We start from the raw sequence: 16,439 nt of genomic DNA, 5'->3' as shown, positions 1-16,439 counted from the left end.
ATTTTTTCCACATACATAATTACAATATTTCACCACAAATAGTGAAACTACTTTTCTAACTTTATTTACCTGAAAACCAGAGTGATAAAGTAGTTTATTAATAAGACAGCTGTAAAAGCACTGAATACAGAAAGAGACATCAGAATACAGATATTTCATGAAAATTAACATGGTTCATACCTGACCAGCAACTCAGAAATGTATTTTGGCTTAAGGCTATTTAGTGCTTTACAGCAGAATATTAAAATAGTGTTGCATTCAGTTTGGATGACCGATTCTCTTTGCCTTTAATATTTTTATTTTGTTTTAGCATTTTTTTTATATCTAATCAAAAATGAAATGTAATTTTCTTTTTTGTCTTCGTTTCATTTTTCGTTTTGTTCCTAAGTACATTTTGTGTTTTCAAATCCCAGAGTTTTGTTCTCATTTTAACATCAAAACATATTTTTATACCTTTGCTGTTTCCTCAGATCCACATTTTATGACACATTGTTCTAGTGGTCTTATTGTTAGCATCGTTGATTTTTCTTTTCATGCTTGGATTTTTTTAAACACTTGCGTCACATTGTTTAAAGGTGTTCTGTTAATAAAGTTTGTATGAGGGTGACTGAAACATTTCCCAATTAAACATTTTTGTTTATGCAACTTTACTGCGTAAATATGTGCAGCAGCCATGTTGAATTTAAAAGATAAGGCAGCTTCCAACTTTCCAAGTGGGAATTTCGACTTCAGCAAATGATGCAGGTGGTCTATGTGACGTCAACATGTGGAAGTAGACCCCATTAGGATTTTGCGCAGGCAGGATGGATACCAAGAGGGACTGGGCTCACTGTGGGCTGCTTATATGGGTTTAATTTGGTTCACTGGGTCTCAAATGGACATCAGTTTATTTAAGATATGTCGAGTATCCCTTTCAGTTCCATCCATTTTCCATACCTGCTTCTTCCATAGTGGGTCGCAGGGGAGCTGGTGCTTATCTCCAGCAGTCTGCTGGCTTTCAGCTCTAATTTCCTTTTAAATTCGGGTTGGAATCCAGAACGTTGATGAGCTTTGTCCTCTTCAATATGGCGACCGTCTTGACGTACGACTGCTGTTGGTTTCCGGAAAATGTCGTAACGTCACGCACTCGTCACGGGTTTTGATTGGTTGCATCTTCTGGAAAAGCGGAGGAACCGATACGGAGCCCAGTACAGATCCAGCGGTTAGCGGAGGCAGACGTCACGGAAGATAAACGGTTTAGGCGACAAACATCGGACCGAGCGAACTTTTTCTGGACTAAAGACGGACGCAGGACCAGAGAAGACCCGCAGCACCGCCCCTGAAGCCATTAAAACGGTTACATTTCCGTGCGGCGCAGTTTTATCTTCTTGTTTCTGATTTAAACGAGCTGCGAAGTGAGAAGACAGCCATGATTTTCTCCCTGTGCCTCGTGTTGATGTTCTCCGTCTCCGTCCTCTCCGAGTCGGTGAGTCCATCCAGGTCGAGCTGAGCAGACTGCTTTCTCCTGCTTAATTTAACGGTTTGACTTTGGTTGCTTTTTAGCTGTTTTGTTGAAAAACTGCAGGATTGTTCGGCTGGGGGATTTGGACTCCCACAGACTGCTCCTATTATCCCAGACGGGGCCCAGATTGGGGACGGGGGTGGCTCTAGATCTGAAAACTGCTTATTTTTAACCCTATTAACCTCGTCTTATTTTCAGACTAATCTCACACCACAGAAATTAATTCATTTTAGAATTATTGGCCATAAAAAGCATGAATAACCCGATGATAAAAGCAACTTTCCCCCCTCCTCCAAACATTTGGGAAGAGTTAAACAGGGACTTCCTGTGTTCCCAGATCCAAAAGGTTGACTTAATCCTGAAAGAATTTGTGTGCTGCGGGTTTGGAAGTACCAGAGTCCCTCCCTGTACTGTTTGGTGCCCTGAAGCAAAAAATTCCCAGCCAGGCTGGGTTTTCCATAATGTTTGCTTTTTGAACAATGTTGGTCCAACAGCTCTCTGCATTTTCATTTTCTTTAAATATGTTTAAAGTCCCTATCATCAGTTCTCACAGATTATTTAGCTGCCTGTCGAAAACACACAGCTTGATTATCTTTCTTCGGCTGATTTTATGAAGGTTAACGAATTTAAACACAGTTTGATGCTCAAACCGAGTCACAGACAATGTGTCCGGGTCCATTCCTTTATAATGCAGCACCTGAGAGGTATGTTTTAAAGACCAATCCAGGAAATACCTGAGAAAGGAGCTCAGAGATGCTTCACTCTTCAGAAGTGGTTTAATTAGAACGGATCCATCAGGAAGTATTCGTAGAAAGAATTTGGAGGGAAAAACCCACATTTGCCATATTCCACCAACGCTGAATGAATTTAATTTGGCAGATGGGCGTCCACCTCGACATGCCATGGCGTGGGCTTGCTTTATAAAATTATTCTCACAGAAATGACCCAACGTTGGATTGGGTCAGTCGTGTACCTTCATGCTGGTGTGGACTCTTTAGTTGCTGCCCATGAAAGAGGAAATCCTGGGAATGCTCCGGCCTGGAGTAGATTTCTGGATTAGCTGTTGAGGCCGGTACCACCAGAGCGGCTCCTTTTTGAATCAACAGGTGACCAGAACTGTAAACCTGGAACCACTGTGGGTCCAGTTGTTCCTCTGTGGAGCTGTGTTGCTATGGAAACGCCTCCATCTGCTGCAACCTGTTGCAACTTCCATAAAATGGCTGTTTTTGCTGGGTGTGCTGGTGCTGCCTCCCCCTGTGCTGTTGTAGAACCATGTCCTGGTTCTGTTGAACAGGTTTATTATGTCACCATATTGTGGTTTATTCAGTTTGATTCTTGAGTAAATGTGAGGTCTATTCAAACCTTCTGCGCTCCGTTTGGTCATGTGACCTAGTTGTCTATAAGCAGAACCAGCTGATCAGTTGTGTGATTGGTTGGGTTCTGGTTATTTTGCCAGTTTTTGTTGTTTTCAGTGGGTGATGATTCTGGCTGGAGAGGTAATGTGGGCCACCCACAGTCCACTCTTCCTCCCAGTGAGCCCAGTTGCTCTGTGTAAATGGAGTGAAAAGGCAGTAATGGCAGGTTTAGCAGCATGCCTGGTGTGTTTTTATTCTGTTGCAGATTTTAATCATCTGAAAGTCAGCAGGAATTTCTAAGATGAGTTTGACACGTCTGATCCACCTCGTCTTTACTGTCCGAGATATTCCTCACTTCTTCCTCCTGTTTTTTCTACCATCATGCTGGAATGTGACCTCTGGTGATCTTGACCAGCCCTTTGGAGGATTTTGCACACTTGGAGGGATCTCAATAGGGCCCTGGGGTCTTTTAATAGGGCAGGCTCCTTTTTTAGTTGGGCCTTGTGTGGATACACCTACAGCTTTCCCACCAAAACATTCTCCTCGTCCTATTTTTCCTGCTCTGTAAATGAGTTCTAGGTTCTGGCCTCCTCAGCCCATCGCTCCATCATTTCTTGCTTTTTTTTCCCGCTCTTTGATAAGCTTTGCCGATCCTTCCCGGCGCCTCCCTTTTCGTCTCCTGCTGAGGTCATCGTTGGTATGTGGGTTTGGCGTTCCTAGTTAATCGATAACAATGTTCCCTCACCTGACAAAAGAACCTGCTCTGAATGCGAAGAGCGTCAGGAATGATCGGAATGTCTTTGAGGATTAAGTTGGATTTCAAATCCACTGGAAACCAACGGGAAGTTTTGGATTTGTTTGGAAAACTGATCAGAGTCCAACCTTGATTGGTTTTGGTTGACTTTGGAGAGGAAGCCCAACGAGTCTTCCTGTTGTGTCCTTGTCAGCCTTCATGTTTTCTGCTCCTGTAAGGCGAGTTGGAACAGGCCCGTTCCTCAGCAGAATGGGGGTGGGAGATGGGAAAGCACCCGCGGATCTGAGGAAAACTATCCTGGTTTAAAATCTAGTAAATAAAGAAGGTTTTGCCACATGTGAGGCTAGAGAAGACGAACTTCCTGTGGCTTATTGAGGCGTGACAGACCAGTTTGATCTTAAATTGGTTTTAATTGGCACCATTAATGTGCGTTAAAGGTGGCGCCTGTGGTTGTTAATCAGTGTAAAAGAAATCCTCTTTGGCTCGGAGTTAATCCAGCAAACCTTGGCTTGTTGAGTCTATTCTCTTGGATCTTGTAGGAATGTGGCTGGTTTGGCATCTTGCTCCTTGGATCATTTGCAAGAGAATGAGGGAGGTCTTTTTTTAAGGAAGTTTTTCTTTTTTCTCTCCTTTGCCTGACGGGGCACTCTGAAAGCCAGTGTGGTGAAAGGACGCTGGGAAGGAGGGGACCGTGATAAATAGTATAACTACGATGTAATAATGGTTCCTGCTTTGCTGTCCTCTGGTCTATAAAATCCCTTTGGACCGAGGAATGTTGGCACAGAGAGAGGAGCTTTTTGTCCTTCCTGGCTGTGCTGGCGAGCCGCCTAACCCGATCTCCCTCCACCCCTTCTAACCGCTGCATACTCTGGCAGCGCTAGCAGGAACTATATGAATGCATTTAGAGCAGAAGTCGAGTTTTAAACCCCCCTATCATTTTCATCTGACTTCTGTCTTTGCAAGAACTGTTATTAAACTTCCATGAATCCTGCAGCAACGCTGAACCGAGCCGGGCCTCTGGGAGACACGGAGCTGCAGCTGAGAAACCTGCAGGCTGTTTGAACAAAGCTGCTTGGTGAACGGGTCGAATATCCCTTCATTTTATTATCAGCAGGTTCGTTTTTGGTGTGCAAGCTGACCTCTGCCATGTTTAGATTCAGTTTCAGTCCAACTTCCAGAAGTCCTGAGCAGAACCGCTGATGTTCCTTTAAAACGGAAACGTAGATCCCTGAGAGTTTTCCTGCTCCTCCATTCTGCCTTCGCTGACCCGGGATGCCAAGTGGGACTCAGACAGACGGTTGTTCCAGGCCCAAAGTCTGCTTGTTTGCAGCTTTCACCAGAACACGTCTGCCAGACTAGAAGAACCGAACTGCTGAGCTGAAGTCCAATAATCACTAGGCTCTGTACTAACCTTCTTGTTTTTCTCGGTGGTTTTCTGACGTCAGGGATTTGTTTGCCTGAGTTCTGTTTATTTACTTCACTGCGGTTCTGTTTGAGGTTTAATTATTAACCGGAGCTCATGTGCGGCTGTGGAAACAAACTTTAACTCAGGTTCTGCTGCGTTTTGCAGATGTTGTGTAACAGAACGCTTTGCTGTGGAATTTTCCTCAGTAAATGAGAGCAACTAAATGAGTTTGTGTGAAGGACCTCGTCATACTTCACAGATCGGAGTTTTTCGGGGGGTTGGAGGGCTTCATTCAGATGTCCTTCCTGAGGAATGAGTCTCTGCAGAACGGCTCTTCTTTGATGTTTCCATGTCTCTGAAGCTTTTGTCTGACTCTACAGAACTCTGGTGACTTGTGCAAGTTTCAGGCCTCCATTGGTGTTCTTGTGATCAGCCGAGCATCCGTCTGTAACTTTCCAGAAGTCTCAGTTGTTTGAGTCGAGACTCTGAGACTGTTCTCCTGCCGGACTCTGCAGGCTGATGTCGGTTCTCCGAGTGTCGGTTTGCTTTGGCTCCTTCAGAGACGAGACAGGAATGTGGTGACTGACCGGGCAGCCGAGACCTCGACTACCGAGCTGGCCCACATCGAGGCGCATTCCTTAGTCACACACACACACACACACACACACAGATGGAGCTGCAGTCAGCATAAGGTAGGAATGGACCAAAAAGTGGCTCCAGGCCAGAGTTTTTAGGTTTTTTCCGACTCAGATAACAGAACATAAACCCTGGAAGTCAGGATCAAACAATATGCTGCAGATTTATTGCGATCAGAACCAGAAGTGACTGCAGGAGATTCCAGCCCACAATCCACCTGAAGTCCACCATCCGCCTGTAGAAACTTCACAGAATAAATGAAAGTATTTTCCCTCCGACAGCTGCAGACGTCCACCCGTCTGCCAGACCTGCTCTGCTTTATTTTGTGCAGGAAGTAAAATCTGAATGGATGTGAGAGACGTTCTGTTATTCCCATCAGAGTTAATGGCTCTAACTGGGCTGATCCTCAGCTTTTTACTGGAAATCACAGGCTCTCTTTGACTCTAATGAACGTGTCAGAAGGAAAATTCAGAAGCTCTGCAGTTTCCTCGCAGGATCCATAACCTTATGTCTCCTGAGACTTTTGTTTGACACGGAATGAGTTTGTTTCAGACGGATGTTTCCTGCCTTTCTTCCTTAGACTTCCTGACCTTTAACGCTTTCATCCAATAAAAGCTCTGCAGCCTTTGATCCAGTGCTGCCTGGAGGAGATGTGTCAGATCTGAAGGAGGGAAGAGTCCTGCATGTGTCTTGTCTTCAGGAATAACTGGGAATTGTCCAGTTATCATGAACCAGTGGCTGGAAGGAAGTGGCCAATAAAAGCTGCGTTGATGAGATCAGACGCTCCCACAGGAAGCTGCTCATCAGACCTCCATTTGGCCCATTAGTGCAGAACCAAGCGGGTGCTGTACAGCTTTCTGTTTAGTCCGTCTCCGTGGATCAGGAAGTCTGGGAGAAAACTGGAGCTTCTGGTTCTTATCAGAAATGACTGCAGTTCTCAGTGTTTTAGTGAGAAAATGAGGTAGCAAAGATCCTAATGAGCAGCACTTCCCACCACATTCCAGTCAGGGAAAAATCTCGGTTTCAAAGTTTTAATGTGTCCGTTGTTTATTAATATTTGATTATTGAAGTTGAGCGAGTTCATGTTGGGTTTCCTGCTCCAGAACCCGCTGCTTCACCCTCCTTCCTTCACCACGCCCTGTAATTTGGCTCCTGTGGCGCTTCACGTAATGAAATCCGGGTCACGTGATCGGCAGCAGTTTGTTCTGCAACTCCGACACCAACCGAGTTCTACAATTAGGACGTTTTTGTAAAACAAAGAGCTGCTCTGTTGCGTCGACCTTTGAGGCTGAAACGGTCTGGTTGGATGGAGATGATCGGTGATCCTGGTCCTGTCTGGATCCTTTCTGCTTCCTTTGAAGAATATTAGTTTCCCTTCTTTTTCATCGAGTCCATCTGGATACCATACTCTGGTTTGGCTCCGATCCACATCTGCCTGCCTGTCTGAAATGAAGGAGAACCGGTTATGTTTCTGTGACAGTAACATCATCTCAGAGGCAGTCTTTGCTGCACATGGTGCCATTTATTCCCAGTTTTTCAGGATGACTGGACCGCTGTGGGACCGCTTTGTGTTTCTGTTTTATAGTGCGAACCCATTTGGTTCCAATCTGCTGCTGAGGATGGTTGTGGGGCCGTTTCCAGGGCAACAGCCGTGTTTGGCTAGCCATCCATGGAGCTTGGAGTCATAAGTGCTTTAGAGGCATCTCCTGAGCTTCCTGTCGGGCCGAGTGGACCCGAATGTTTTTATCGCCGTCCCACTAAACCTGGTGGTCGTTTGTTTACAGCTGACCGGTTCTGTGTGGATCCGACCGGGATGACTTCATCCCAGCAGTAGATGTCACATTAAACTGATCAAGGTTCTGTGTCTACATGCTGGAAAGAAACTTTGGATTTTAGCAGAACCCGGTCAGAGCCAGGGTTTAACTGGGCTCATCCATTTTCTCCCTTTAGATTCTGCCGGAACCAGTTCAGGTTTGTTTCTGGGTCCTGTTGGATTTTATGTGTTCTGTTTGTGGATTTGACTCAGACGTGTCTCTGGACCAAACTGGGCTTATTTTTGTCCCGGCCGTCGTGGACCTGGTCCGACTCTGGTCCAGTGTCAGAATAAAAACTAAAACTTTCCAGACTGAGTGATAAACTCCGACCCGCCAGTTCTCCTTTTACGTAACAGAACCCTTCTTCCCACCCATGGCCGACTGAGCGAATCGGACCTGTTGGGATGGTCTGCGGTCTGCTACATCCACTCAAGTTTCATGACTGAGGGGGGTTAAAGGTCAGGGACAGCCAGGATGAAGAGCTGTTTTGGTAAACATTAACAAGGGAACGTTTTCAGCCAGTTGAACCAGTTTAACCTTTACTGGGCTGGACCTTCATACACAGAACCACAGAGTCTTCTGTAGCTCGACGGGCTTTAGTCTAAAGCCTTAGAATCAAAGATCTACGAGGAAAATGACGGCTTTAGACCAGCTTCCCGAATTATTCCCAAAATAAGAGTTAATCTGCTGGTTATTCATTAACCGCCATGAAGCAACATTTCGGATCAAACATTAAAGAACTTCGGTGGTTTTAGGTACTGATTAACAGGCTGATGATCTGCCCGGGACCGTCTCTGAGCACCAGGCTGCAGGTCCAGTCTGGGAATATTTTCCCCATTCATCAAATGCATTAAACAGAAAACTGCATCAACAAAAACATCAGGATGATTGTTCCTCCGTTTTCTGTTGGATTCCAAACCGTTCATGTTTCATTTCACTGTGGAACTTTTTACAGATCAGGCTGGATGTGTGAAAACCAGGACCGTTTATCTGCCGGTGAGATCCGGGTCTGAGGGTCTCTGCTTTCAACATTCGGCTCGGTTAAATTCCTCTTCTGCTTCTCCTTCACAACAGTTTCCAGATCCTTTCAAGCTTGGAGCCGAATCCCATTAATGATCCCCTCGTAAATTGAACTTTAATGAACAGCTTTGAACTGTTTTGGCAGCCAGAACAAGCAAATCCGGTTCAGGATGCTGAGTCGGAATAAATATTTGCCCTCAAACCCAAAAACGGCTCCAGTTAAAGCCGGCTCAAATATTCCGGTCGGAGCGAAAAAACTTTCCGGGGCTTTTAAAGCTGCTGGAAGCCGCAGAGCGAAGCCAAGCGGGCCTCAGGGCTCGGCACAGAAACAAAATGTGACTCATTCCGGGTCTAATCAGCCCGACTCTGGAATGGGATTCCTGTAACGCAGCAGGCATGTTGCAGCCTGACTCGGGAAATGCAGAGCCACCAGTCACCATTTTACGCTCCTTCATGTTGGATGAAGGTTTAACCGACTGCAGGAACGCCAAGGGGGGGAAACCAAGTGCAGTGTAGGAGCTGAAAGGATCTGAGTGGTCCAATCAGAACCGGTTTGTTTCTGAAGCATCAGTAATTAAATAAGGTCCAGAAAATATTCCAAACTGCTTCTTTCTCGTCAAGGGACAGACTCTGGAATGGAAGCGGACTCAGGGAGAGGAAATGGGATTGCTGGGAGTCGCATTAACTCACACTGTTTCACCCCCGCAGAGTCACACTCCATCAGAACTGGGTTCTGTCAACCCTTTGATCGACACTTCGCTGCATGGAAACTATTACCAGAACCATGACGTCAGCTCCGATGGCCAGACGAGAATGAGGATGTGGCGTTTTCAACCTTTTATTCTGAGAAATATCGTTAAAGCTGATTAACTGTGTATTACAGCTAGTTAGGCTGATGGAGGTGTGTGTTGCTGCTAGTTAGGCTGATGGAGGTGTGTGTTGCTGCTAGTTAGGCTGATGGAGGTGTGTGTTGCTGCTAGTTAGGCTGATGGAGGTGTGTGTTACAGCTAGTTGGGCTGATGGAGGTGTGTGTTACAGCTAGTTGGGCTGATGGAGGTGTGTGTTGCTGATGGAGGTGTGTGTTACAGCTAGTTGGGCTGATGGAGGTGTGTGTTACAGCTAGTTGGGCTGATGGAGGTGTGTGTTGCTGATGGAGGTGTGTGTTACAGCTAGTTGGGCTGATGGAGGTGTGTGTTACAGCTAGTTGGGCTGATGGAGGTGTGTGTTACAGCTAGTTGGGCTGATGGAGGTGTGTGTTGCTGATGGAGGTGTGTGTTACAGCTAGTTGGGCTGATGGAGGTGTGTGTTACAGCTAGTTGGGCTGATGGAGGTGTGTGTTACAGCTAGTTGGGCTGATGGAGGTGTGTGTTACAGCTAGTTGGGCTGATGGAGGTGTGTGTTACAGCTAGTTGGGCTGATGGAGGTGTGTGTTGCTGATGGAGGTGTGTGTTACAGCTAGTTGGGCTGATGGAGGTGTGTGTTACAGCTAGTTGGGCTGATGGAGGTGTGTGTTACAGCTGTTGGGCTGATGGAGGTGTGTGTTACAGCTAGTTGGGCTGATGGAGGTGTGTGTTGCTGATGGAGGTGTGTGTTACAGCTAGTTGGGCTGATGGAGGTGTGTGTTACAGCTGTTGGGCTGATGGAGGTGTGTGTTACAGCTAGTTGGGCTGATGGAGGTGTGTGTTGCTGATGGAGGTGTGTGTTACAGCTAGTTGGGCTGATGGAGGTGTGTGTTACAGCTAGTTAGGCTGATGGAGGTGTGTGTTACAGCTAGTTGGGCTGATGGAGGTGTGTGTTACAGCTGTTGGGCTGATGGAGGTGTGTGTTACAGCTAGTTGGGCTGATGGAGGTGTGTGTTACAGCTAGTTAGGCTGATGGAGGTGTGTGTTACAGCTAGTTGGGCTGATGGAGGTGTGTGTTACAGCTGTTGGGCTGATGGAGGTGTGTGTTACAGCTAGTTGGGCTGATGGAGGTGTGTGTTACAGCTAGTTGGGCTGATGGAGGTGTGTGTTACAGCTAGTTGGGCTGATGGAGGTGTGTGTTGCTGATGGAGGTGTGTGTTACAGCTAGTTAGGCTGATGGAGGTGTGTGTTGCTGATGGAGGTGTGTGTTGCTGATGGAGGTGTGTGTTACAGCTAGTTAGGCTGATGGAGGTGTGTGTTGCTGATGGAGGTGTGTGTTACAGCTAGTTGGGCTGATGGAGGTGTGTGTTACAGCTAGTTAGGCTGATGGAGGTGTGTGTTGCTGCTAGTTAGGCTGATGGAGGTGTGTGTTACAGCTAGTTAGGCTGATGGAGGTGTGTGTTACAGCTAGTTAGGCTGATGGAGGTGTGTGTTACAGCTAGTTAGTCTGATGGAGGTGTGTGTTGCTGCTAGTTAGGCTGATGGAGGTGTGTGTTACAGCTAGTTAGGCTGATGGAGGTGTGTGTTACAGCTAGTTAGGCTGATGGAGGTGTGTGTTACAGCTAGTTAGTCTGATGGAGGTGTGTGTTGCTGCTAGTTAGGCTGATGAAGGTGTGTGTTACAGCTAGTTAGTCTGATGGAGGTGTGTGTTGCTGCTAGTTAGGCTGATGGAGGTGTGTGTTACAGCTAGTTAGGCTGATGGAGGTGTGTGTTACAGCTAGTTAGTCTGATGGAGGTGTGTGTTGCTGCTAGTTAGGCTGATGGAGGTGTGTGTTACAGCTAGTTAGGCTGATGGAGGTGTGTGTTACAGCTAGTTAGGCTGATGGAGGTGTGTGTTACAGCTAGTTAGGCTGATGGAGGTGTGTGTTGCTGCTAGTTAGGCTGATGAAGGTGTGTGTTACAGCTAGTTAGGCTGATGGAGGTGTGTGTTACAGCTAGTTAGGCTGATGGAGGTGTGTGTTACAGCTAGTTAGTCTGATGGAGGTGTGTGTTGCTGCTAGTTAGGCTGATGGAGGTGTGTGTTGCTGCTAGTTAGGCTGATGAAGGTGTGTGTTACAGCTAGTTAGGCTGATGAAGGTGTGTGTTACAGCTAGTTAGGCTGATGAAGGTGTGTGTTACAGCTAGTTAGGCTGATGAAGGTGTGTGTTACAGCTAGTTAGGCTGATGGAGGTGTGTGTTACAGCTAGTTAGGCTGATGAAGGTGTGTGTTGCTGCTAGTTAGGCTGATGGAGGTGTGTGTTACAGCTAGTTAGGCTGATGGAGGTGTGTGTTACAGCTAGTTAGGCTGATGAAGGTGTGTGTTGCTGCTAGTTAGGCTGATGAAGGTGTGTGTTGCTGCTAGTTAGGCTGATGAAGGTGTGTGTTGCTGATGGAGGTGTGTGTTGCTGATGGAGGTGTGTGTTGCTGATGGAGGTGTGTGTTGCTGATGGAGGTGTGTGTTGCTGATGGAGGTGTGTGTTGCTGATGGAGGTGTGTGTTGCTGATGGAGGTGTGTGTTGCTGATGGAGGTGTGTGTTATTCCTGGTTCTTGCTTCTTTGTGGTTGTGATCCTGGAAAGTGATTAAAGGCGTCCTCATTATGAGGCTTCAGTTTGGTTCTTCTTCTTCTGTGGTTTATCTGCTGCTGGGATCTGGACCGTGAAACAGGCAGCGTCTTCCTGCAGATTTTATTACTTAAATCCCATTTTTAGACTCAAGCTACAGCGGATAACTTGCTGCTGCTGAGTTTGTGATCCGAACTTGAAATGAAATTCATTTAGAAATGCTGGTCTCTGAACCGTCCATTGTGTCCCAGCAGATGAGGGAGACTGAGACATGGATGCCCATGAGCACCACACAGATGGTTGCCATGTCGACGGATGGCGACGACCTGGAGGCGTCAGGAGACTCTTCAAACGGCTCTGACTTTGGCTTCTCGGATGATGAAGATGATGATTACAATAATGAATATGATGTATCCGGGTCGGGAGAAGGAGGTCGGTCCTGGTTTTGAAAAACTAAACTCTTATTTTTTTCTGCTTGGATGTAAATAATCTGTTTTCTATCCTTTTCCTCAGAAACCGAGTCCACGGGAAGACATTCCAGACCTTCAGTTAAGGTGAGAACCATTCAGCTGCTACTGAGTGCAGGTTCTGTGATGTTCTGATCTAGTTCATGGACAAGTTCTGACACTGTTGTTTCCTCTGCAGCCCGACATCAACGATAACAGGATCCCTGACCAGCAGCTTCCAGTCCGACCAACCATCAATGACATCGACAACGTCAAGAACAAAAATGAAATTCCTCCGCTGGGGAACACGCCTGGATCCAAGGAGGAGAACCCGTCCAATGTCCTGATGTCCCAGGCCACAGACAACAGCATCTTGAACAAGACGGAGGTTCTCGCAGGTCAGTAGTCCACATAAACAAAGCAGATGGTTTAATGTCCGAACCAAGAAGGTTTTATCTAAAATGACACAGACAGAATCAGGTTCTGATCCAACAGAATCTGCTGATCCACAGGCGCCATGCTAGAGGGAGCTGGCGACTGTTTTCAGCTGTTTCAGCTTTCAGTTCCAGCGTTCCCGTCTCCAGGGAAAACCAACAAACTTCTGGGTTCTTCTGAAGTCCATTTTTCTGGACGTTGGTTCTGACTTTGTCTCTTTGTGTCCTCCAGCTGTGATTGCGGGCTGCGCCGTCTGCCTGATGTTCGCCGTTCTGCTCATCCTACTCCTCATCTATCGCATGAAGAAGAAGGACGAGGGCAGCTACGATCTGGGGAAGAAGCCCATCTACAAGAAGGCCCCCACCACAGAGATCTACGCCTAGACCTTCAGTCCCTCCTCCATCCTCCATGACCTCACATACACACAAACACACACACCTCAGCTTTGTACAAACCCATCAGGGCTGACGGGCGGCCCTGCAGTGCCTCATCTTCATCACCTCGTGTTCTTCAGCAGAGTGACGTTGGATAAATCAAATCCCCAACAACACAATCGATTGACTGGCTCCTCCTCCTGGTGTTTACGACTATTACTGACCAATCAGAGGCTGAGTTTCCTGGAGCAGGAGCAGCAGGATTGGACTGTTTCCGCTGCGGTACGCCGTGTTTTTCCGGATCTGTCCTCAAGTTGAAAGGAAAACAACAGAATGGACTCTTCCTGCTTTATTCCCGTTAAACACTAACAGAGATGTTATTTATTCCTCAGTCTGCAGCTTCTGTTCACCGTTTAATTTTTATAATGCGAAAAGATTTTCAGACTGCTTTTATTTTGAAGAGGCCTGTAGCCATTAGATTTGTTGTTATAGATCACAATCATGTCAATATTTGTAATTTATGTGCTGGAATCCCAGAGGCAGGCCTGCTTTTAGTTCCTGCAGTCTTCTGTTAAGGATTGTATTAAAACAAGCTTCCGATTCCTTCGGCGCCGTTTCCCTTCCTCCTCGGGTTGAAAAAGCCCAGCGATCCGGCACATAACAGCAGTTCAGCTCGAGCCGATCAGGAATCCGGGGAATGGCGTGGAGCAAACGGTCTGCTTCGGGTCACACCAGGAAAACGGTGCCTCCGCTGCTGGGAAGGAGAGCAGAATCCTTAGGATGTTTAGGAATGATCACCGCAGTGCCTCGAGTTTCAGAAAAAATGTTCAACAGTTTTTAGTTCAGCAGAAATGCATTTTAAAATGAAAAGGCTTCAACTCCTGAGGACTTTTAGGATTAATTCTCAACTAAATTTCCATCAACATGGTGCAAAGTTTTCACTCATTGCTGGAAATAAATCCCCCTTTTCTTACGGAGAACTTCAAAATCAGTTGGATGAGAGGTCAAAGGTCCAGGATTCCACTTTGACCTTTTGTGTTTTTGTGCAGATTAAACATATTTTCTGTTGTCAGATCAGCCAGTCCAGCCCTAGAATAACTGCACATGTTGCATTCTGGGTAATGATCCTGTTCTTTAACCTCGTTACGATTGGGAGAACTTAACTTTAGTCATGCTGGAGATTCTGGAAAACATTTCCGTCTCGTTTTGGTTCTGTTGTTTCTTTCATGAGAGCTTCGATACTTTCCTTGATAAGCTACACTGACTGTTTTTCTCTGATCAGCCTGAGGATCGACGAGCAAATCTGATGCCGAAATAAATGAAAAAAGGTCGGAAGCTCACATTTCTCAGCCGGAGACGGCCGGACCCAGACTGATCCGATCTGTAAATAGTCCTTCAGTAAAAACGTATCTAAAGATTGGTACTTTGGCCGCTTCCTGGCAGCAGAAATATCTACCAAATATTTAAATGCCAAATAGTTTGTTTCCCACGGTAACGCTCATGTGATCGACTGTAAATGTAAAGTTTTGATACTAACTCTCCTCCTCATTGTTTTTATTTTCCTTCATTAGATCAACTTTTTAATTTAACTGTCAAATAATTTTATTGCCTTCCTTCAGGTTCGGGTGTTTGGCCCTTTAAGCTGTTGTACATGTGATTTTCAAAGTTTTATACACTAGTTTGATTTTCAGAGACCTAGTTTTGAAACGTTTTATTTTGTAAGAATTTCTTGTATCTTTTAGACTTTTTTGCTTTCATATTTATGTTTTTTGCTGTTTTTATTTGTAGAAGGAGTGATCATGTGGTTCATCTCCATATTCAGGGGATGTTGTGCTATGAGCCATGTTGACACCAGCAGACCTGGGCCTGATCTTTTACTGTTCTGGCTTTGTTAGTGGAATAAAATGCAGTAATCATACCTGGGAAGTTCTGGTTCCTTGGTGTTAGTTCAAGACTTCTGCTTTCCAGGAAATGATCATGAACGTCCTGATAGACTCGTACGAGCTGACCTCGACGTCAGTCGCAGGAGGGGATCTGAGATTAGGGGTTGGAAAAAACAAAATTCCCTGTCATCCCCAGGTCTGGTCGGTCAACATGGAGAGAATGTTCTGCTGCTTAATGTCAAACACCAGTGGAGCGAAGAAGCCAATGAATCATTGGTTTCTACATGCAGATTCTGATTTCTTATTGGAAATAAAGCTATTTTTATGCACAGTTTAAACCAGTCTGTTTTCTGTTGTCTGACTTACTGAACAGAAATATTAACACTCGGATTAAACGTGTTCTCCACAGAGATGCATTGGTTACAAACCAAACCTGTCCTGATTTCGACCAAATGGAGGCTCCCTCTGATGTTTAAAGGTTGCATAAAGATGGAGAAGTTTATTTAGAAATGCTAAACTAAAGAAGGAAAGAACCAAAGTCTAATTAAAGTTTCTTTAGGAATTATTTAAATAGCTGCTGAGTTATTAATGTCACCAGTTCAACAAAAGTCTTATCGCAATGCAAGGGCCTTAGAGAAGCAGCTTTCGCTACCCATCAATCTGGTAATGGTGATGAGGTCATCTCCAAACAATCTGAACTCCTTTTTCTCAATTGGAAACATCTCAGCCACCAGTCTTCCCAGGAGTGGACGTCCCAGCAGATTCAGCCAAAGGTCAGAGCGTGAAGCTCTGAGAAATGACCAAAGACCCAAAAGGGGGAATCTACAAGCTGCTAGGGGAGGTTCTACATCCTGTTGGATCCGACAGTCAAAAAGCACCAACTTTTCTTTCGACTGTGACCGACTGATCCTGAGTTTGAATCGAAGCATGCGGACATTAGCTAAATGAAATGGTACCGTGAAAGAGACAAATCAGAAGTTCTGAGAAGCCGACCGTGGTTCTGTATGCACTCAGGTGGAGCAGGATGAAAGCGCTCCTCCTCCACCTGAGCAAACAACTTTTCCCATTCATCCTGAATTTGTGTGCCTGGATATGAAAGCATGGTTGGGTGTGATGCAGGAGTGTGTTTGAGCTGGAACGTTCCCAGAAACGCTGCATTCATCCAGGTTTCGCCTGCGGTGGCATTTTCCCAGCAGGCACCAACACGCTGGTTCTGCATGACTGTCAACACCAACAAGTCTTAGTCACAGATGGTGTTTTGTTCACCATGCAGGTTTAACTTCAGCATTTCCTCCAGTAAAACCTGTAGAATTAGGAAGGAATATTTTCTGTGTTCTGGACTTATTCCCAGCAGTCCTGCTTTCTTTCTGTT

General features: G+C 45.9%; 1 protein-coding gene across 1 annotated transcript; it reads left to right on the top strand.

The window, feature by feature from the left end:
• The first annotated feature begins 1,185 nt into the window (after window positions 1-1,185).
• On the top strand, window positions 1,186-15,405 carry sdc4 (syndecan 4). The gene is made up of 5 exons (XM_047347674.1): window positions 1,186-1,465; window positions 12,184-12,361; window positions 12,443-12,483; window positions 12,575-12,773; window positions 13,042-15,405. Exons 1-5 carry the CDS (start codon window positions 1,409-1,411, stop codon window positions 13,191-13,193), a joined length of 627 nt encoding a protein of 208 aa, XP_047203630.1. The 5' UTR covers window positions 1,186-1,408; the 3' UTR covers window positions 13,194-15,405.
• The last annotated feature ends 1,034 nt before the right edge of the window (window positions 15,406-16,439 follow it).

The sequence above is a fragment of the Girardinichthys multiradiatus genome, chromosome 20 (genome assembly GCF_021462225.1).
Source record: "Girardinichthys multiradiatus isolate DD_20200921_A chromosome 20, DD_fGirMul_XY1, whole genome shotgun sequence".
Classification (NCBI taxonomy): Eukaryota; Metazoa; Chordata; class Actinopteri; order Cyprinodontiformes; family Goodeidae; genus Girardinichthys; species Girardinichthys multiradiatus.
This window is presented reverse-complemented; position numbering and strand designations above follow the sequence as displayed.